This window comes from Bison bison, unplaced genomic scaffold (assembly GCF_000754665.1).
Source record: "Bison bison bison isolate TAMUID 2011002044 unplaced genomic scaffold, Bison_UMD1.0 scf7180017864329, whole genome shotgun sequence".
In the NCBI taxonomy this organism is placed as follows: domain Eukaryota; kingdom Metazoa; phylum Chordata; class Mammalia; order Artiodactyla; family Bovidae; genus Bison; species Bison bison.
The window spans coordinates 4245284-4269031 of NW_011494901.1; the positions used below are offsets into that span (position 1 = coordinate 4245284).

At 41.1% G+C, this 23748-nt stretch overlaps 1 protein-coding gene across 4 annotated transcripts in view; it reads left to right on the forward strand.

Moving 5' to 3' along the window:
• Window positions 1–23748, forward strand: part of MRPS27 (mitochondrial ribosomal protein S27) — a 103904-nt gene that overhangs the window by 22568 nt on the left and 57588 nt on the right. Inside the window, exons 2-4 of one of the 4 annotated variants that reach the window (XM_010853566.1) lie at window positions 934–1057; window positions 4018–4088; window positions 6316–6374. In XM_010853566.1, coding sequence (XP_010851868.1) covers window positions 1042–1057; window positions 4018–4088; window positions 6316–6374 — 146 coding nt within the window. In that variant the 5' untranslated portion in view covers window positions 934–1041. The remainder of the gene's footprint in view (window positions 1–933; window positions 1058–4017; window positions 4089–6315; window positions 6375–23748) is intronic. The other 3 variants (XM_010853567.1, XM_010853565.1, XM_010853564.1) reach the window with 3 other exon arrangements.

Sequence of the window (23748 nt, forward strand, 5' to 3'; positions counted from 1 at the left end):
CGCCTCTGCTATCATGTGAGGTGGTTGGTGCATATTATATTTAGCAGTAAACCTTTCTCTGACTTAGAGTATGCAGATATTATTCATCAGATACTGGCTCTACAGCTGTTGCCTTTTTTGAGGCCCCAGTTGATTTCACTTGACTGAAGCTATCTTGGTGTAAAAGATTAAAGTGGAATCTTGACTCTACAGTACTGAAGCCACCTCTGTCCAAATGTTTAGCTGCATACTGTGCATTATATGAAACCCACGAAGAAATGAAGGTCATTTCAATTCGGCCAGTAGATCCAAATCCTGCATTTTTTTGGTTAAAATTTAAATTTTGAGTAAAGGGAGTTGATTCTTTATATTGCCTATCATCTCAACATAAGAGCCTTGATTATGAAGAGATCATAAAGATTTGGTGTCTTGGGAGTGCTGTTTAATGTCATTCTGTGAACAGTTAGATTTAACAATATTAGTTATAACTAATATACAATACAATATAGTATAGTATAATATAACAATATTAGTTATAACTATAACAATATTAGTGTGAAGAGGTTTTAGGGACTTCTTTGTATGTGTGTATTTGTGTTTTAAAATTTTTAAATCACATGGTTTCAATCCCTTTAAGATAGTCATAAGAAAAATTAGTAACTTTTACATCATATCAGGTTTTAGTGGTTTTGCAGAGTTCCTTTCCTCTAATATCTAGAGTCATTGAGAGCATTACCCCAGGGAAAGAAAAGAGAAAAATACTGGTTAAGTGCACAGCAATAGGTCTTCAACAGATACTTAGCATTTGATTGATTCCCTGTTGCCTTTTTGCTTAATATTAATTTCTTTCACCAGGGAGAAAAAAAAATACTTGGAACTCCAACTTTTAGAGTTGGCTCGTGAACAACATGGGTTTGACCTGTGCAGGTTCACTTGTACGTGGATTGTTTTCAGTACAGCTTTACACGATGCAGGTGGGTGGATCCTCAGATGCAGAGAGCCAGCTGCGGGACTTGAGCATCCGCACGTTGTGGCATCTGCAGTGGGAGCTGAAACCAGTCCATGAGAGTGCCAAGGGGTAACTCTGCTTCTGTTTTCTTCCTCTCTTTCTTTCCTCCCTTTCTTACTGCCTTGCTTTATACCTTTTATTTATTTACTTAAATATACTGACTGCCTTTTATAGAACTCTTGCAGGAACTGAGAATATGTCAGTGAATTGTAAGTCCTAGCCTTCATGGTTTTTACTTCTAAGTATAAAAGACAGAAAAAAACAACAACAAACATAGACCAGTGTGTGTGGGCATTTGTAGATCACAGAAGATATTCTGGATTTTATTTTATTATTTTGTTTCAATATGCATTTGTTTGGCTGTGACAGGTCCATTTGCCGCACTTGGGATCTTTTTGGTTGCAGCATGTGGGATCTTTGGCTGTAGCTGGTAAACTCTTAGTTGCAGCATGTGGGATCTATTTCCCTGACCAGGGATTGAACCCAGGCTGCCTCCATTGGCGGCATGGACTCTTAGCCTCTGGACCATCAGGGAAGCCCCTCTGGATTTTATTCCAAGTGTCATAGGAAACTGTTGGCTGGCTGAGACAAGAAAATAACAGGATCTGACTTATCTTTTAAGAGGCTCAGTCAGACTGCCGTGTAAAGATGGGGTTGTAGGTGTGGGGACAGTAGTTCAGGTGACTAGTCAGGAGGTGAGAGGTTAGCTGTGGTAATGGAGCAACATATAACTTCCAGATCTAACACTTATATGATTTGCTGGTACGTGGTTACAGAGAATGAAAAAGAATGGAATCAACAGTGGTGCCTTAGTTTTTGGCCTGAGTAAGCCAGTTAACATGCGGCCATTTCTGAGATGGGAAAGGTTTGGAGGAAAGCAGGTTTGGAGTGGAAGGTTGGAGAGTTAGGAAGACAAGCAGTGTTCAGATGCCACGGGAGATGTCAGCTATGCAGCTGGAAGAAAAGTCTGCAGTTGCAGGCAGAAGTCAGGGTAGGCACATACGTGTACAGTCAGTAGGCTGTAGATGATGATTAAAGCTATGGGGAGGGAGAGAATGAGATTCCCATGGAGCGAGCAGATGCTGTAGAGTCTGCTCCTCAGGGCACGTCAGCATCAAGAAGTCAAGAAGAGTACCTGCAAAGGAACCCGAGAAAGAGAACGTTTCATGAAGGATAGAATGGTCAACTGTTGTTAGAGAAAGGTCAGGTAAGATGAGGATGAGAATTAACCACTGGATTTAACAAAGCGGAGGTGAACTTTGGTGTCAGTAGAGTGAGGAAACCAAAGCCTGATTTGAGTGGGTTCAAGAGAGGATGGAACTAGGGAAGTGGTGACACTTGTATTGGGGAAGACTCCTTGGAAGCAGAGCAGAGAAGTAGCTGGAGAGGAGACAAGAGGAGGTCACAGGAAGTTTTTGCCGTTTTTGGTTTTTGTTTGTTTAGTGAACTACATCCTTTGTTTAGGAAAAGAAGAGTTGAGGCAGAGTCTGTGGATACAGATGCTGGTAGCCTGGTAGGCCTGATAGCATAGGGTTCCCATGATTGCTTCTGTTTTATACTGAGGGAAATAAGACACAAGCCGTGAGCTGAGAGAGAGAGGAGAAGGGCAAGGAGCACACACACTGTTAAGTTCTAGAAGCAGCGAGAAGGCATGAAATAATTATTTTGGAGAGTATGTTGCCTGTTATTCTAGACCTTTTTAGACTCTGAGATAACAGTGTAATCTCAGGAATACCAAGTGTGTGTATGGATGTTCTGGTAAAAGGAACAAGAATAGGAATAGTTGAGGCTGAAAATCACTTATTGTAGCCAGAGTGCCTTGCCATCTGATTTGTCCAGGGGATGTGTAAAAGTCATTTCATAAGTTCCAACTGAAAACATTTTTGAACAGTTGATGAAAGTGAAAGAGGAGAGTGAAAAAGTTGACTTAAAGCTCAACATTCAGAAAACTAAGATCATGGCATCTGGTCCCATCACTTCATGGGAAATAGATGGGGAAACAGTGGAAATGGTGTCAGAGTTAATTTTTTTTGGCTTCAAAATCACTGCAGATGGTGATTGCAGCCATGAAATTAAAAGACGCTTACTCCTTGGAAGGAAAGTTATGACCAATCTAGATAGCATATTCAAAAGCAGAGACATTACTTTGCCAACAAAGGTCCGTCTAGTCAAGGCTCTGGTCTTTCCAGTGGTCTTGTATGAATGTAAGAGTTGGACTGTGAAGAAAGCTGAGCGCTGAAGAATTGATGCTTTTGAACTGTGGTGTTGGAGAAGACTCTTGAGAGTCCCTTGGACTGTTAGGAGATCCAGCCAGTCCATTTGAAAGGAGATCAGCCCTGGGTGTTCATTGGAAGGACTGATGCTAAAGCTGAAACTCTAATACTTTGGCCACCTCATGCAAAGAGTTGACTCATTGGAAAAGACTCTGATGCTGGGAGGGATTGGGGGCAGGAGGAGAAGGGGATGACAGAGGATGAGATAGCTGGATGGCATCACCATCTCGATGGACATGAGTTTGAGTGAACTCCGGGAGTTGGTGATGGACAGGGAGGCCTGGCATGCTGCAATTCATGGGGTTGCAAAGAGTTGGACACGACTGAGCAACTGAACTGAACTGAATATCAGTTTATTTATCTGGTTCAAAATACAGAAGGAACGAATGTGTAAGCAGTGAAGAATCTCCTTTTCTTGGCCACTACCGTCTAATTCCTTTCATTGGAGTCTGTCAATAATAACACTTTCTTGTGTCTTCTTCCAGAGATATTTTACGGGTCCATTTTTAAAAAGCTAAATCTATGCTGGGGTTTTTAAAACAATCCTTTCTCCAATCAAGTAAATATTAAAAAAAAAAAGTTATACTAATATTTCTCTATTCTCTTTATTTATTAAGAATAATTTTTAAAAAGAGCATCCCTTTTAATACTGACTTCATAATGTTGACAGCCATCTGGCAGGAGCTGCATTTGTTAGATTTTTCTTTAGAAATATGTATAGTTAACAAGGTTCTTTTTGCTTCTTTGTCTTCACAGCTGATCTAGCATCTTTGATGGATAAAACGTATGAGAGAAAGCTGCCTGTTAGTTCTTTAACAATATCACGGGTAAGAAAACTTATATTTTCAAGGAAGAAAGAGAAAGAAAGCAAGAAAGACTGTTTATATATATGAGGCTGTGTAAATAAAGACCATCTTTTATAGGAAATATTTTTCCAGAGTATCTTATGTTTTTATAATTACTAATAGATATTTTATGATGAAGTAGTAAATTTCTTTGACAGGAACAAAAGATAATAAATTTACCAGATTCTGATGTCAGTGATCAGTGTTGTTTATTTAACTTAATTTTTCCAGGATACGATATGATACCATCATTTTTTTCAAAGTTGATATACTTTTCAAAGTGGTAGTATTCACTTGTTAATATTGGAAGTAAATTTGGTAGTTGAGAAAGTCTGTAAAAGACTTTAACTTTAGGCTGCTACAGAGCATTAGATGGGAGAATAATCTTAGGCTAGGAATCAAGAATAGAAATTGATCCATTGACCGTTACTGATGAGCTTCTATGCCAGCTGTTTACTAGTTTCTTAACATCGTCTCACTATTCTCATAGCAGCCATGTAAGATAAGCATTGTTGTCTCCATTTTGCATGTAAGGCTCAGAATGATGACTCTCCCAATTTTACATAGTTCATAGGTAGAAAAATTGGGCTTTAAACCCAGATCTCTGTGGCATTAGAGTTCTCTTCTGTTGCCTCCCAGAAATCGACCTGATCTTGTCTTCATGAATTTCCTTTGTGACATGGGGCAACTGTGGCCTCTCTCAATTTCATTCAGTATGGAGACAGTAGTATCTTCCTCACAAGGCTTATGTGATGCTAAATTGAGATCTTAGTTGTGAAAACTATTTGTAGAAATTAATGACACCATAAAATTGAAAAGATTGTTAAATCGATGAGAGGAAAAATAAAGAAACCATCATCCCTTTTAGTCTCAGTGCTTTTTTCTGCTCCTTGATACTTTCCTTTTAGTGGGCAAACTGTTTAGCTTGATCATAACCTAGTAATTTTCATGTTGGAGAGGAGCTGAAAGACCAGTGGTTCATCCCTTATGTGATGGATGAAATCTCTGGCCGTAATGCCTGGTGTTTGTTTAGGCTGCACTTGAGAGTTTAAAGAACTTTCACAGAAGAGCTTTCACGTACATTTTCTGGTTGGAGCTTCATACTCTTCAGCACAGGTGCCTTTATTCTGTTTATGCAGACAAGCAACCAGGATCCAGAGAGACTGTGTCATCTGTTTATGCCACACAGCATGCAATCAGGAGAGCTAGTTTTCAGTCTCGGGTCCTGTGTTTGAACTATATTTTATCCGCTCCTTAATAAGATTTCTAAATAAAATCTAGTAAGTCCTCCAAAGAGGACTCAGAAGTCTCTCCTCTTTACTCTCCTCTCCATCCTCCTGAAGTCTTAACTTTATTCACTACATCCATTATTTCCTACTTCATCCTTTTTGCCTCTGAGTCTTTAGAGTACAATTCATCCCCAGGCTTCCCTGGTGGCTTAGGCAGTAAAGCGTCTGCCTGCAATTCAGGAGACCTGGGTTCAATCCCTGGGTTGGGAAGATCCCCTGGAGAAGGAAATGGCAACCCACTCCAGTATTCTTGTCTGGAAAATCCCAAGAATGGAGGAGCCCAGTAGACTATAGTCCATGGGGTCACAAAGAGTTGGACACCACTGAGCGACTTCACTTCACCCCCAGAAGAGTCTTTTCTGTTTCTCAGATTTAGAGTTAAGGAGCACACTGGGGTATTTTGGGGGTCAAAAGGAGACTTGGTTGGTAGACAGTAATAAGTTGACTGGTCCGTAGCAGAACCAAATCAGATAGGAAAAATGGATGTAAGACCAAGTTCTCTAAATTTGGATTTTCCTCTTTTGGGTCATGTTTTTTCAGCCATTAGAGTCTTCATCTTCTAAACTATTGTGTTTCCATGTATTTGGAACTTGGAAAACAGAGAAAGTATCAGGATTTAAAGATAAAGGAAAATATCAGTGACTAATTGTAGAGTAGGAAGAGCCCTTTCTTGTTCGGAGCGGGGTTTGTGTTTAGTTTTCAAACAGTTTTTCTAACCAAGGATATTCTACATATAGAAAAAGAGAGGCCATTGTAGATTCTTGTTGGTATTAGGATAAAGTGGTATGAAGGGTAGAGCCATAGTACATGAACCCTGTCCTAATAAAACGACTGGTTTATCTTTAAGGTCAGTATGTGACTTAGGCTCAATATATGACATAATTTGTGTTCAACCAAGGGTTTCTTTTTCCGTCTTTCAGTTTGTGGACAACATTTCATCTCGAGAAGAGATAGACCATGCAGAGTATTACCTTTACAAGTAAGTTTTTCATTTCATTTGACTATATTCTCATCCCTTTTTAATAACGAAAGATCATAAGTGCTGTATATAATGTTCAGTATCTTGCTTTTAAAGTTTGTGCTTTGGCGATCTTTCCGTATCAGTGTGCAGAGAGGCTCATCTTTTTTTTTATAACTGCAGCGTATTCCATACTATGAATATGTCACGTTATTTACTTATTTTTGGCTGCGCTTGGTCTTCATTGCTGTGTGTAGGCTTTCTTTAGTTGTGGTGAGTGAGGCTGCTCTTTATTCTGGTGTGCAGGCTTCTCACTGATGACTTCCCTTGTGGGGCACAGGCTCTAGGCATGCGGGCTTCGGTAGCTGCAGCACGCGGGCTCCGTAGCTGTGGCCTGTGGCCCTAGAGTGTGCAGGCTCCACTAGTTGTGGCGCACAGGCTTTGTTGCTCTGAGGCACGTGGACTTTTCCTGGACAGAACTGAACTCGTAACCCCTACACTGGCAGGTGGATTCTTATCCACCATACCACCAGGGAAGTCCCGAGTATGTTATTTAAATCAGTTCCCTACTGTAGGGCCTTTTTTGTTGTTTTTACTTTTTGTATGATGTACAACACAGCCATTAATAATCTCTTACATAAGTAATTTTGCACACTGTTCTCATAAGTATGTATATTTAATATATATATGTAGATGTAATGATAACATATGTATTGACATATATACATATTTAGTTTCAATAACTTTTGCCAAAGCTTGCCCAATAGAGGTATTTTCATACTACTGAATTTTTGTTACTGATAGGAGAACAAAATTTGTCTATCTATCTCTTCTCTCCCTTTTTTATTTAGCTGGAAATATACTTTTTAAGCCCCATTCAGCACCTATTTTCTTTATTTTTTTTAATTTTAAACTTTATTTTATATTGGGGTATAGCTGATTAACAGTGTTGTGATAGTTTCAGGTGAACAGCAGAGAGACTCAGCCATACACTTACATGTATCCATTCTCCCCTAGACTCCCTTCCCATCCAGGCTGCCACATGACACTGAGTAGTGCTCCATGTGCTATACAGTTTATCCTTGCTGGTTATCCATTTTACCTATAGCAGTGTGTACATGTCCATCCCAAACTCCCTGACTCTCCCTTACCTCTGGCAGCTGTAAGTTCATTTTCTAAGTCTGTAAGTCTCCTTTTGTTTTGTAGGAAAGTTCATTTGTATCATTTCTTTTTAGATTCCACATGTAAGAAATTCAGATGGTATTTCTCCTTCTCTCTCTGACTTAATTCACTCAATGTGACAATCTCTTGGTCTGTCCACATTGCTGCACATGGCGTTCTTTCATTCTTGTTAATGGCTGAGTAACATTCCATTGTATCTATGTACCACATCTTCTTTATCCATTCCTCTGTTGATGGACATTTAGGTTGCTTCCGTGTCTTCGCTGTTGTAAACAGCACTGCAGTGAACACTGGGTGTATGTTTCTTTTTGGATCATATTTTCCTCCAGATATATGCCAGGAGTGGGATTGCAGAGTCATGTGGTAGCTCAATCTTAGTTTTTTAAGGAGTCTCTATTCTGTTCTCCATGGTGGCTTTACCAGTGTACATTTCCACCAGCAGTGTAGGAGGGTTTTCTTCTCTTCACACCCTCTCCAGCATTTATTATTTGTGGATTTTTTGATGGTGGCCATTCTCGCTGGTGTAAGGTAGTTTTGATTTTGCATTTCTCTAATAATTAGCAGTGTTGAGCATCTTTTCATGTATCTCTTGGCCTTATGTATGTCTTCTTCGGGGAAATGTCTGTTTAGGTCTTCTGCCCATTTTTTGATTGGGTTATTTTGATGCTGTGGATGAGATGGCTGGATGGCATCACCAACTTGATGGACATGAGTTTGAGTGAACTCCGGGAGTTGGTCATGGACAGGGAGGCCTGGCATGCTGTGATTCATAGGGTCGCAAAGAGTCGGACATGACTGAGCGACTGAACTGAACTGAACTGATGCTGTTAAGCATCATGAGCTCTTTGTAAATTTTAGAGACTAATCCCTTGTCAGTTACATCATTTGCAAATATTTTCTCCCAATCTGTGGGTTGTCTTTCTGTTTTGTTTATTGTTTCATTTGCTATACAAAAGCTTTTGAGTTTAAAATTTGTATGGTGACACATAAAAGACGCTGAATAGCCGAAGCAATCTTGAGAAGGAAAAATGGAGCTGGAGGAATCAGGCTCTTGGCTTCAGACTATACTACAAAGCTACAGTCATCAAAACAGTACGGTACTGGCACAAAAATAAAAATATAGATCAGTGGAACAGGGTAGAAAACCCAGAAATAAACCCATGCACCTATGGTCAATTAATCTATGACAAAGGAGGCAAGAGTACCCAATGTTAGACAGACGATCTCTTCAATAAATGGTGCTTGGAAAACTAGACAGCTGCATGTTAAAAATGAAACTTTTTAAAGATTTTGTAAAGATTATTCTTTAACACCATACACAAAAATAAGCTCAAAATACATGAAAGGCCTAAATATGAGACTGGACACTGTAAAACTCCTAGAGGAAAACATAGGCAGAACAGTCTCTGACATTGCAATAAGTTTTTTTTTTTTTTGATCCATCTCTTAGAATAATAGAAATAAAAACAAAAATAAATGGGACCTATTTAAGCACTCTTTTCAGCTAACACCATTCCAAAATTTTTCTGCATTGCTGCATTTGCTTCGTTCTTTCTCACAACTGGGAACAGTCCCACTGAACCTCAGGTGTACTCACTCCTGTGTACAAAGAAGCATGTCCATTCAAGTACCATCTGTACCACTAAAAACTGGAAGGACCGAAAGCTCATTATGTAAAAGATTGATCAAATCAATTATTTATTCTTGTAGTTGATTTTTCGTCTATCAAATAACTGTCGAAGTGATACCTTAAAACTGACTTTTCATGTGATTCCTTACTGTGATTTTTAAAACCTGATTTATGATTTGTCCCAATTCCTAGGCAGCAAGAAAAGATTCAGACTGAAATTTAAAATGTTTCCAGTAAGCGTTGCCTTAGAAGTTCCATTTGATCTTAACTCTGTTTTGATCAAGAGAGTTTTCAGTTATTTCCATCTGGGTATATTTTTTAAAGCCTTCTTTAGATTAGTGAAAATGTTTCCAATTTTTTCATATGTGATATTGCTAACTAGCAATGAGACTTCTTTTTTTTCTTTCTGAATTGGGTAGATTCTACCATCATTTTGGTGTTTTCTATTTAAATATAAATCTCAAGTAGATGAGATTCCTAACCTTAAAAAAAAGATTTTAAGTCTCAGATTGCCTTTCACAGTGTCCTAAGTTTAAATTCTAGGCCCTGAAATCATAATTGCAAGTGCCTTCCTACCCTTCCTGGGCTTCCCTGGTGGCTCTGATAGTAAATCTGCCTGCCTTGCAGTAGACCTGGGTTTGATCCCAGAGTCAGAAAGATCCCCTGGAGAAGGAAATGGTAACCCATTCCAATATTCTTGCCTGGAGAATTCCATGGACAGAGGAACCTGGTGGCCTATAGTCCATGAGATTACAAAGAGACATGACTGAGTGACTAACACTTTTTTCCTACCCTTCATTAAGATAAACACAAGTGAGTTCCTTGGTGAGAGCAGGGAATCCACCTTCCTTTAGTGGCTCTTTGACACTGTAGGGCTCCTTTGGTGGTGGTTTTTGTCTGTGGTGAAAGCGGCATCTGGGCTAGCACCTTTGTTTGCTTTGTTCCTGGGAAATGCAGAAAATAGTTCCAATTTATAAAAGGAACTATTTTTAGAATTCTATTCAGGACATAGTGCCATGGTCTCAGAAGAAATATGTCCCAAGTTTACCTCTGCCTCTGAAGCATAGAACTGATTTCAGCATGTATTCACTGAGCACCCATCGTGTGCCCAGAATTTATCCAAAGTGTTGGGCATGTAGTGATGAATAAGTTAGACACTGTTCTTGTCTTCATACATTAAAGTTTAACTGAGAAATTTCAGTCCTCCCGAATGGCCTTCTTGATTAATTCTTCATATCACATCCAGTTTTGTGAAACCTGGAGTCTTATTGAAAGTCACAAAATCTCTATTTCCTATTTTTAGTTAGGTCATGTAGGATACTCTTGTTTTTGTCCATCTTAAATCTAAGCCATTGTGTAATTTGACATTCCATCCTTTGCTTAATCAAAACTAGTGTTCTCACCATGACTTAATCACTCTTTTATTTCTGTTCTTTCTCCTCCCATTGCCACGAAAATACAGCTCTATTTTACTCAGCTTTTTTTTTTAAAGAAACATGCTTGTGACTTGATGATATTACTGTTGTCTGTGTGTGAGACTTGGTACAGCACCATAAAGCTGCATCAGCTTTAGATGATGGAGGTTGGCCAGTGTTCGTTCATCAGCTAAGTATCATCTGCTTTCCAGCCTTAGAGGATATACAAAATATAATAATGCCTCAGCAGAGTTACAGGTCAAGTTATGAACTCTTGGGGTTTCTCTCCTTTAATTGAAATCAGGAGTGTTAATCCTGAGGACCCCAAGAGCCTGTGGGATTTCCAGCAGTCTTCAGCATGCATGGTTGCAGTGCCTAGCATTTTGACACGGGTATCATCTCGGAGTAAACAGTGGACGATATGGAAACATAGGAGCAATTAACAGTGGAAGATATGGAAACATAGGAGCAATTTATTAATCCTGCAACTAACACTGTCTTGCTGACTGGCCTGGAGGATTTCTCATTTCCCAGGAGGTATCCTTCTTGAGGGGAAGGCTGGCTGCCGCCTCTGCCACTGATGCAAATCATTTCCTGCCTCAGCCTGTAGAGACCAGGCTCTGCAAGCAGAGTGTAATGGCTGCATTGCCACATCTTTGGTGATCAGATCTTCCCAGGGATTACATGAAGTCTGAGAGAGGTGGAGAAGTTTGAAAGCCTGGAGTGGTCCATGGAAAACTGGTTGAGCATCTGCCGTTAAGTCGGACGCACAAGTAAGCAGTTCCGAGCCCCACGGTTCAGGGTGTTTCTGACACATGCCAGCGTGTTAACCATCCTCTTGTCCCAGCAGAGACTCAGCCTTTGACTCTCCTGAAGTTTAAAAGTTTGGGGGCGTCAACATTAAAGAGTCCCAGGCATCTTTTAAGGAGACATACAGAGGCTGCTCTTTAGATTGTGCAAAAGTGAAAGTCGCTCAGTCCTGTCCAACTCTTTGTGACCCCATGGGCTATACAGTCCATGGAATTCTCCAGGCCAGAATACTGGAGTGAGTAGCCTTTCCCTTCTCCAGGGGATCTTCCCAACCCAGGGATCAAACCCGGGTCTCCCACATTGTAGGCAGATTCTTTACCAGCTGAGCCACAAGGGAAGCCCAAGGATACTGGAGCAGGTAGCCTGTCCCTTCTCCAGCAGATCTTCCTGATCCAGGAATCAAACCGGGGACTCCTGTATTGCAGGCAGATCCTTTACCAACTGAGCTATGAGGGAAGCCCCAGATAGCAGGAGGGAGAGCAAATATTCAGTCACCCCTGTTTGGGCCCCAAGCCTCCTCTCTGAGGACCCACAACCTTTTGACCAACTTCTGCGCTGCTACTTGTAAGTAAATACAAATACTAAGGAAAGAGAAATCATGCTTTAAACAGAATAATGTGAACTAAAGATAATTAAGTCAGTTAATTCTAGGAGCTGTATAGGTGGAGAATAAAGAATTTTTTTTTAAATTTTTTAATTTTTTTTTACTTTACAATATTGTATTCATTCTGCCACACATCAACATGAATCCGTCACGGGCGTACATGTGTTCCCCATCCTGAATCCCCTTCCCACCTCCCTCCCTGTACCATCCCTCCGAGTCATCCCAGTGCACCAGCCCCAACCATCCTGTATCGAACCTGGACTGGCGATTCATTTCTTATATGATATTATACATGTTTCAGTGCCATTCCCCCAGATCGTCCTACCCTCTCCCTCTTCCATAGAGTCCAAAAGACTGTTCTATACATCTGTGTTTCTTTTGCTGTCTCGCATACAGGGTTATCATTACCATCTTTCTAAATTCCATATATATGCGTTAGAAAGAAATTTTTTTTTCAAAAAAACTTGATAATACGCTACAACAAACCCAAGAGTAAAAATGAGTAAAATAGTAAAAAAGCTAAATTGAAGTAAATAAAATATGAAAGCTAAGAAACAAGAGAACAAAACCTGCTAAGAACTGTTGGGCTGTGCACAATAAACATGATTAAAATAAGAGAATAAAAAAATAAAAAGCAAAATAAATCAAGATAAGAAGGACTTGAGCTGGGGACTTCATAACCTGTGTATAATGTGGCTGGGAGGTTAGGACAGCAGGCACAGGCCTGCTATTGCAGGATACTCTCAGCAGGCTGAGTGATCAATCCCTTCATGAGTGGCTTGCAAACTGTCCTCCAAGGAGCCCTCGAGCGGGTCCCTCACAGGGGCGAGGCTGGGAGAGCAGCAGGCTGTGAGGGTCAGGCCAGGCAGCTCTGCCCCCAGCCCTCGGCTGCTGCTTCAGCCAGAAAAGCTGTGCCTCCAGCTGCTTTATGGATCATGTTGGCGGGAGAGAATTCAAGGGGGAGGTCTGTGAAGCTAGATGAGAATAAAATTACATTTTTATTTTCACTCACCTTCCAGTAATATTTAGCATTGCTGTCCGTTGTGAATATTGACAGCAGACTACAGTACTGTTAGCAGTGTCTTTCTCATCAATAAAGATTTTTTTAATATCTTTTTATATTGATTTTCTTATATCTCATTGGATTTGTTGCCAGAATCTTGACAAATTATGCTCATCACTGCCTAGGACTTGCATTTATAATTAACTGTTGCTGGCTAGTGTTATTTCCTTTATTAATGGAGAAGCACATGTGACCATATCTCAGGGACTTTTTAATGTTCTGATAATTCTGTTTCACTGTAACTGGTTTCCTTGGTAATACTGTGTTTAAAACATTATGAGAAGGTGCCATCAGACTGCCTGAGAGTTCATGCTGCAAAAAAATGTTACAAACCTTACTGTGAAGACCTGTTACTTGGATTTATTCCTGCTGCTTCCCCTAGGCCTTTTGAAGTTTTCTAGTTCTTTTTTTTTTTTAATAATTTTACTTATTTATTTTTGGCTGTGCTCGGTCTTTGTTGCTACACTCAGGCTCTGTCTGGTTGCGGCGAGCAGGGGCTACTCTAGTTACAGTGCGCAGGCTTCTCGTTGCGGAGGCTTCTCTCATTGCGGAGCACAGGCTCTAGGCACAAGGACCTTGGTCGTTGCGGCACGCGCACTCAGTAGTGCGGCTCACGGGCTCCAGAGCACAGGCTTAGTAGTTGCTTCACACCCTGTGGGATCTTCCCAGATCCGGGATCAAACCCCTGTCGCCTGCGTTGGCAGGCATATTCTGTACTACTGAGCCACCAGAGAAGCCCCTGTTGAGAAGAAGCCTTTCTTCTCTTATTTTAGGTTAAGCCTCCTAGAGTTAGCCAGGCATATGGGTGACATGTGGGAAGTGTAGATACAGGCGGTCTCTTGTCTCCCCACTGGAGCAGAAGAGGTCTGGGGAGGCCCTGAGATGCTGTCCGAGCAGCGCTAGGACGGGCTTGGGCAGGAGCACCTCTGCTTGACTGTGGTGTCATCACCTCTGCCCCACTCCAGCCCCAGGTTGCAGAGGAGCCGCAGTCTTCCGCCCACAGTAGCAGCAGAGGTTGGCGTCCCGGAAGAGAAAGGTGAGGGCACAGCCCAGCACAGGACAGCTGAGAGGAGGAGGCTGCTCAGTGCTGGTGAGCGTGAGAAGGTGACTGCCAATCCGTGCTCTACGTTTGTTAAGTAGAGTTTTACATGTCCCATGTCAGTAAAAGGAATTCAGCAAATTTTTTTTCCCCGCCTTGGGCAAAAGATTAATTTTTGCTTTCTGCCCACATGCCCTCTCATTGGCTTTTGAAGGAAAAGGGCTGCCTACCTTTTGCCTTACTATTAATTTATAGTGCTGCTAAGAATCTGATCTGCATCTTGATTTGACTGACTCAAGAGACTGAGGCATGGAGATTCACTGAGCACACTCAGCACAGAAGGTGTGCGGGTAAGCCATGTCTGTCCTGCAGTGAAAAGGGAAACCACAAGGGCGAAATGTCAACAGCGGGACAGGGCTAGAAAAACCGAGGCAGTGCTTTCCCAGTGCAAGAATCGATAAGGATTTCAGATGGGGCTACAACTTATTTTTAAGAACACTGAGGCAGAAAGAATCCCGTGGAAACCAGAGTGGTGAGGCAGCGTGTCTCTCCTGGCCGCCTGATGAGCAGTTCTGCGCTCAAGACCCTCCAGGTCAGTGTGTGCTGCCCACGTGCCGACGGGCGAGCCCTCAGGCAAGCTGCGTGTCTCCCTTCCAGGAGGCAGAGCTGCATGTCGTCGGTGAAACTGTGGCACCAGTAAAAGGTGTTGCTTCCACGGTTTATAACAAGCTTTAACAGTGGCTGTATTAGTATTTGATTACTACATTAACAGAATGCAGAACCAAGCCATAAAACTTCCTTCTTTCTGTGAGACATCCTCCTCTTCACTGAGGATGTTTGCAAATTGCATTTTTAAAGCCATATTTAGACTTTGAAATCATTTTAGCACGGTGGCAGTTTAGAGATGCATGAAATTAAACTTGCTTCTTTTACTATTCATGCATCAATAATCTAAACTGATAATTTAATCTGAAACATAAATGGTTAGTCCTGAAGGATAAGTGATAGAAATTTCTAACATTGACTTAGCATTTTATATTTTAAGAATACATTTTTTAAAAAGGTAGCCTTTCGGGCTTTAGCAAAAATGTCGGGAATGCCACATTAATTGTCACACAATAAGAAAAGATCTCTGCAGAGCTCCATGAAAAGGTCTGTTTTTCTCAGAATGCAGCTCTCTGTTGTCATGGAGAGTGGCGTGCCACCCATTAATGAGAGGAAGTCAAGGTTGCATGGCAGGCAATGTGCTGCCAGCATTTTCATCCACGCTGTACCTGGGCCTCAGGCGTCTTTCATCCATGGCTTAACTGACCTGGCATATACCAGGCGTCCCCAGTTGGAGACGGATGGCAGGTCAGGAACAGCTGGGGTGAGGCAGATGGCAGCCTGCACGTCTCCAGGTCCCAGGTTGGCAGCCAGCCTTGAAAAGGAAGGACCAAAATAGCTTCATTTTTCAATAAGCAAAAATATCCACATGGTTCCTTAGAAGGTGAGTACACTACCCCAGGCCTATGTTGTAAGAATCCATTTCTGCCTGTAGGAAGAGGGGAATGGGGGAGTTTATTAGGAGGGAACACTGTTCATGAGTTAAGCAGTAGTCATTTTTCTCTGAGGGCATAGAGATTGTGTTTTATAGCACTAAAAGGAATTTTAAAATCTTTCTGTTAGCATACTGCCAGATCTCATCATGTTTGAACATTATTAAGGAAAAAGCAAAGAGCTCAAGGGGCAGTAAATGAGTCTTAGAGCATTTTTTATAAACAGTTTCATACTTTAAATTGCCAAGTGCTTTTTGCAGTTCTTATTTGCTCATCCTTACCGCAGGCCTGGGAGAGAGTTAACTGTTAATGGCTCTACATGAGAGGATACCAGATTGTTAGGAGCATCGTCCACACCTTGCCAAAGTCCCGTGGAGACTCCACTCCTGACTTTGCACTTCTCTCCCTCTACTGATCTTGTTTTTTCAGCCTGGAGCCTGGTAATAGGAGTGTGGAGGTAACCTTCAAGGGTGTTTTCCTGGCTTTGGCTCTGACGTTCCACCCAGCTTGCCCGGAGTGATCTCACACATTGCTCTCTGATTTCTCTGCGGTAATGAATGGGTCCCTGGAGGCCCTTAACCTCGGAGTCCAAAGCGGTCCCTGTTGCTGCGGACGTCTGTAGACAGGTCTTTGTAGAGACTTATGCTTTCATTTCTTTGGGGTAGATATCTATCTACATGTGGTAGGCGTACATTCCAGAGTGTTCCTACCATTGTCCAATCCCAACAGCAATTCCAGGGCCTCCATATTTTCGCCAGCAGAGGTGACCGTGCTAGCGTGTGTTTAATGGTATCTGACTGTCGCTGTGGTTTTAATTTGTGTAAATATTTGCCTGATATTGAGCATCTTTTCATGTGCTTATCTTCAGTCCTTATCTGTTTAAATCTTTTGTCACATCTTTTATTGAATCATTTGTTTTCTTATTGAGTTTTGAAAACTTTTTCTCTTGTAATTTTATTTATCTTTTTATTCACTAATACTATTTTTCAAAGAGCAGTTTTTATTTTTGATGGAAGTCCAGTTTGTTATTAATAGTTTTTTCTTTTCTAAATTGTGCCTTTGGTGTCAAATGAGAAATCTTTGCTTCACCCAACATCACAGATTTTTCTCCTGTGTTTTGTTTGAGAAGTTTTATAGTTTTAGGTTCTATGATTAGGCCTATGATCCATTTTAAGTTATTACGTTTTTTAATATGGTATGAGGTAAGGGTTCAAGTTAAATTTTTGGCATAATACCTAGTCCTGTCAGAACCATTTGTTGAAGACTATTCTTTCTGCACTGAATCTATTCTTTTTGCATCTTTGAATCTTTGTCAAAATCAATTGAGTATAGATGAGTGAGTCTCTTTCTGAGCTGTTTTGTTCCTTTGATCTTCGTTCCATCTCCTGTCTTTCTCCCCCTTTGGCTGCTCTGTACAGCATGTGGGATTTCAGTTCCCTGACTAAGGATAGAACGCATGCCCCTTGCAGTGGAAGCATAGAGTCCCAACCACTAGAGCGCCAGGGATATGTCTCCATTGTCTCTCTTGATGCCAGTGCTACACTATCTTTATGGCTGTTTTTTATAGTCAGTCTTAAAATTGTAATGTAAGGCTTCCAACTTGGTTCTTTTCTTTTTTCAAAGTCGTTTTACCTAGTCTTTTGCATTCCATGTCAATTTTAGAATCACAGTGTGTGTCTGTGTATGTGCGCACATACATACATAAATATTTTATTAATAATAAGGAAATTAGGAGCAAGATCAATTCCAGAAATATGTATTGAATGCCTAGTATATGGTGATGGTTTAGTTGCTCAGTCATGTCTGACTCTTGTGACCCCATGGACTGTAGCCCCCCAGGCTCCTCTATCCATGGGATTTTTTAGGCAAGAGTACTGGAGTAGGGTGCCATTTCCTTCTCCAGGGGATCTTCCTGACCAGGGATCAAACCTGTGTCTCCTGCGCTGCAGGTAGTCTACTGCATTGCAGGCAGATTCTTTACCTGCTGAACCACCAGGGAAGCCCAGTATACATTTAGAAACAAGACAGAAATAAGACAGCGGGAAGATTATAATGGGTATGAAGTGAGATTGCTTTTGTGAAAGTCAGTAATCACTCTTTTTCCATTGAAGACAAATTTAAACTGTCCTGACAGAATTTCGGATTTCAAGTCTGTAAGACAAATGATTCTCATCTCTGTTTATAAAGGAAGTTCCGAAGCCAATAGAAGGTTTAAGAGAAGTACTTTTTAATTTGCCAGAACTGTGGTATGTTCAAAGGAAGGATATGAATCACTACAATCAGAAGGTTTATAAATTGGCTGGGGATAACTAGGTAAAATAGAGTGGGGTGAGAACTAACTTTATGGGGATTTACAGGGGCCTTCCTGGGAGTAAGGCAGATTATAGAGAGAATAGCATGCTGGCAGCATCGTACATTGCTCGAGGATATGTAAACTGGTACAGCTTCTGTAGAGAGAACTTGGGCAACATTCCCTGACAGCTCAGTTGGTAAAAAAAATCCACTGCAATGCAGGAGACCCTGGTTCAATTCCTGGGTCGGGAAGATCCCCTGGAGAAGGGAAAGGCTACCCACTCCAGTATTCTGGCCTGGAGAATTCCATGGAGTATCCATGGGGTTGCAGAGTCCATGGGGTCACAAACAGTTGGACATGACTGAGCGACTTTCACTATCAAAATTATGAACACACATATCCTTTGACCAATAATTTCACTTCTCAGAACTCCTGACACACTGCATACATGTGGAATAATACCCGTTACAAACAGATTATGTCCATCAAGGCCTGTGTATATTAGTTTTTCAAAAAGTACTTTTAAAAAGAGCCTCAAGATTATTTTCTGGAGGCTCAGACAATAAAGAATCTGTCTGCAATGCAGGAGACCTGGTTAGATCCCCGTGACAGGAGGATCCCCTGAAGAAGGGAATGGTAACCCATTCAAGTAGTCCTGCCTGGAGAGTTCCATGGACAGAGGAGCATATTTTGGGGGCCTCCCCTGATGGCTCAGATGGTAAAGAATCTGCCTGCAATGCAAGAAACCCAGGTTCAATCCCTGCTTTAGGAGGATCCCCTGGCAAAGGGAATGGCAACCCACTCCGGTATTCTTGCCTGAGGAATTCCATGGACAGAGGAGCCTGGTAGGCTGCATTCTATGGGGTCATAAACAATCGGACACAACTGAGCAGCTAAGACTTCTGCAGGATTGTTAGTTGTCAGTAGATTCTTGAGCAGTGTGTATCATAAAAGTATTTCAAGAACATTAGTAACAGTAAATTTTGGACTGAAAGAGATTAAATGTTGGAGGGAAATTTATTGTCTATATTTAAGGTGATAAAAGGCCTGTCTTGTAGTAATTGACAGTGGAAATGAAGAGAGATATTTTGCACACAAGAAGGAAAAGTCAATAGGATTAGTGACAGGATGAATATAGAGTTAGAAAACAGGGAAGGTCAAAAATGAACTGAAATTGAACCTCAGTTAATGAGGAAATGTCTGGTACATTGACTGTACCAGTATTGTACAAAGTATTGGAAGTACCTTTAGCAGACAGCAAGGGGGTGGGTTTTTCTTTTGCCTCTTCATTGTTCACATATCTATTTCCAGGTTTGCTGCATCACATCTTATACCTACTGGCCATAGACCTTTGGAGACAGGACAGCTGCAAAACATACCTGCGTTAGGGCCTGCCTGATATCCTGGCACTAGGAGAGACTAGGTGCTCTCTAAAGTCCTGCTAACTCTCAGCTTCTGAGAAGTTAAGACTTAGGAAGAGTAACCAGTTGTTGCTGTGTGACAGGTCTGAGCTCTAGTTGTGGATGAAGACTGGACTTCAGGTTCAGGGGCTCATCAGCTAGACCAGCGTGCCTCTTTGTGCTGGTTCTTTTTCCTGAGGCAGTCTAGGTAATAAACCAGAATACACAGTGAACACTAAATACCTCTTAACAGAGTGACCTGAATTTAACTAAACCCAGAAAAACCAAACATATACAGAGGTTCACCAGTTAAAAATACATAGTCATGGGGGAAGAAGTGCTGAAAAGACCCTGAAGGAATCACAATGGGAGGAAAGAGTCAGGACCTGTGTTTTCAGGACCTGTTTCCTGGGTTGATGGGTTACTTGGAATTAATGAACTACCTGGACATCAGCTTCCTAGATGAGCAAATGATCCTGGATCCCTCTCAAGGGACCTTACATATCTGAAACCTGTATTTCTCAGTCTCACTGATGCAGAGATGTAGAAGTTGCTCAGTCATATGCGACTGTTTGCAGTCCCACGGTCTGTAGCCTACCAGGCTCCTCTGTCTGTGGAATTTCCCAGACAAGAGTACTGGAGTGGGTTGCCATTTCTTTCTCCAGGGGACCTTCCCAACCCAGGGATCGAACCCAGGTCTCCCACAGGCAGACACTTTACCCTCTGAGCCACCAGGGAAGCCCATAGAGATGTAGACGTTAGAATTTTATTACCAGGAGCTTCATACTTTAAAAGTATCAGTTCAGTTCGGTCGCTCAGTCGTGTCCAACTCTTTGCGACCTCATGGACAGCAGCACACCAGGCTTCCTTGTCCTTCACCAACTCACAGAGTTTGCTCCAACTCATGTGCATCGAGTCGGTGATGCCATCCAACCATCTTATCTTCTGTCGTCCCCTTCTCCTCCTGCCTTCAGTCTTTCCCAGCATCAGGGTCTTTTATAGTGAGTCATTTCTTCGTATCATGTGGCCAAAGTATTGGGGTTTCAGCTTCAGCATCAGTCCTTCCAGTGAATATTCAGGACTGGTTTGATCTCCTTGCAGTCCGAGGGACCATCAAGAGCCTTCTCCAACACCACAGTTCAAAAGCATCAATTCTTCAGTGCTCAGCCTTCTTTATGGTCCAACTCTCACATCCATACATGACTACTGGAAAAACCATAGCTTTGACTAGATGGACCTTTGTTGGCAAAATAATGTCTCTGCTTTTGAATACGCTCTCTAGTTTTGTCTTAGCTTTTCTTCCAAGGAGCAAGCATCTTTTAATTTCATGGCTGCAATCACCATTTGCAGTGATTTTGGAGCCCAAGAAAGTAAGTCTGTCACTGTTTCCATTGTTTCTACATCTGTTTCCCAAGAAGTCATGGAACTGAATGCTATGATCTTTGTTTTTTGAACATTGAGTTTTAAGCTAGCTTTTTCACTGTCCTCTTTGACTTTCATCAAGAGGCTGATCCTCTTCACTTTCTGCCATAAGGGTGGTGTCATCTGCATATCTGAGGTTATTGATATTTGTCCCGGTAGTCTTGATTCCAGCTTGTGCTTCATCCAACCCGGCATTTCACATGATGTACTCTGCATATAAGTTAAATAAACAGGATGACAATATACAGCCTTGATGTACTCCTTTCCCTGTTTGGAACCAGTCTGTTGTTCCATGTCCAGTTCTAACTTGCTTCTTGACCTGCATACAGTTTTCTCAGGAGGCAGGTAAGGTGGTCTGGTATTCCCATCTCTTGAAGGATTTTGCAGTTTGTTGTGATCCACACAGTCAAAGGCTTTGGTGTAATCAGTAAAGCAGAAGTAGATTCAGAAGTAGTCCCAGAAGTTTTTCTGGAACTCTCTTGCTTTTTCGATGGCTCAATGGATGTTGGCAATTTGATCTCTGGTGCCTCTACTTTTTCTAAATCCAGCCTGAACATCTGGAAGTTGTCAGTTCACGTACTGTTGAAGCCTGGCTTGAAGAATTTTGAGCATTACTTTGTTAGCATGTAAGATGATTGTAATTGTGTGGTAGTTTGAGCATTCTTTGGCATTGCCTTTCTTTGGGATTGGAATGAAAACTGACCTTTTTCAGTCCTGTGGCCACTGCTGAGTTTTCCAAATTTGCTGGCATATTGAGTGTAGCATTTTAACGGCATCATCCTTTAGGATGATGACTGAGCCACAGAGACTGAGGCAGACCAGCCTTTGAAAGTATAAGGTTATAGTTTTTGTTTAGATTCTCATTCAGAGCCTTATTTAAATAGTTGAACTGAAGTTCAAATACTTTAACCAGGAATATCAAAAGAACAGCTAACAGATGTAAAACTAAACAGAAAGGATAGGGAATCACTCATTCTCTTCCAGATTTGGGAGGCAGGCTTCTTCATTTACCATCTTACCTGTAAGTTCCATTGGCACAATTCTTGGTATGAAAGTAGGGTATTCGCTCTTGTTTTCCAGGGAACTAATTTCTGTACTGTATATATTTGACATTTTCCTATCATTTTTGTCTGAAAGGCCCACAAAAATGCCTTGTGTATACATGGGATTTAGAAAGAGAGGGCTAAAGTTGATCTATTCCAATAGCTGCAGAAACCTCTGCAAATTAAACCTAAAATCTCCTATGTTCCTATAACAAGATATATCCAAAGTTTTTTCTACAGTGTAGAGTCCTTTGAGCTAAAAATCTATTTACTGGCTATTTTCATTAGCTATGAAGTCATAATTATGGTGCCAGGAATTAAAGCTATAGGACAGAGAGAAAGTATAACTGAACAGATTTCATTTATTAAACAAAGAGACTTTGGTATGGTTTTGTATTGAGGTTTAGATTTAAAGATAATTAAGATCTTTTCAGGAGCTGGTGCAGTATTTAAGGGAGAGATGAGTAAACAGAAGCTTCAGGAAGAGATTTTTGAGAACAGAGGTTTCAGTTGATTGCATCATGAATTTTGAGGTCAATAGCAAATGAATTCCCAAGTATTTCCAAATCCTATGGGTGTAGACAAGAGAACATTTGAGAAACTAGATGTATTTGATGTGCATTCTCTTTAGTGCTCTTGGCTCCTGTCATTTCCATGCCAGATTTCCTGTTACATTTGTTATTTTTTTCAACCAGGCAAGAGTCTATTTTGAAATCTGTTCTTGTTTAATGTAAGTGCTGATATTAAGACAAATGTATCACTAGTCTTGTAGCTCATGGTGGGCAAAGCTGGGACTTAAACCAGGTCTTCAACACCCAGCCACCACAGCACATGAATACTGTGTGTATTGCATGCTGACTGTTTTACAGCTCCATGATGGATGCTGCTCGGAGGGGAAACTTAAATCAGTCATTAGTCTCTATTGATAAAAGCCCAGGCAGAGTTTTGATGGGAGGGACATCCCAATTATTTGTTAAAATGAGAACTTTGTGGAATTTGTACATATAGATCGTTATAATCCTCCATTTGCTGACTTAATAGCGGGTAGTAACCGGTCACGTGTGTGGCACACTTCACGGTGTTTTTAGACTCAACCATGATGGACTGCTGCTTTCTGAATGTGCTCTCTACTCTGTTGTCTTTGCCCCTGTTTTTCCCTCCATTCTCCATCTCATCCTGCAACAGCCTGTCTGTTAAGATCTGTCCTAAATCCTGCTGCGTCCATAAACTTGCTCTGATCTTCATCGTTTGTGATTTCTCTGACCCCTTCTATAGCATGTTCTTTTATCTTTTCAGGAGTGCTTATTTAGTTTTTTTTTGTTGTTGTTTTTGATTAATCAAAGATATGTTCTTATTTTTCTTTACTTAAGAAACAGTATAATATATTAGGTAAGAACATGACCTCTCTGGAGCCAGTCTGTCTGAGTTTGAATACAGCTGTCTATGAACTGTATGATTTGGTGACTTACATTCTCTGTCCCTCAGTTTCTTCATCCACAAGATGGGGATTAAAATAGTGCCTGTGATTTAAGATAAGTGTATGAGACTTGAAGAAGTGAATACATTCTGAGGTCCTTAGAACAATCTTGGGACAGAGAAGGTTGATGTTCAATTAACTAGGCTTTAGTGTTAGTTTCACTCAATTGTAGCATCTTGAAGAACAGGAACTGTCTCTTTCCCATACTTCTCTCCTTAGGGAAAATGTACTTTGACTCTAGTTTAGATTTCTAAGGTTAATATTCTCCCTCCATCTTCACCACTGTCACCCCCAAGGACATCAAGGTAAAAAGATTATCATGGCTCAGGGGTAGGGAGGAATAGATGCTTACAGGAGTATCTGTGAACAAACAGGAGTAGTTATACACCCAGATTGAAAGGACATCACATTTTTTGGAAAGCTGTCTGACCCTAAAATAGGAAGGGCTCATATATATACCCATATTGCTTAAGCTTTAC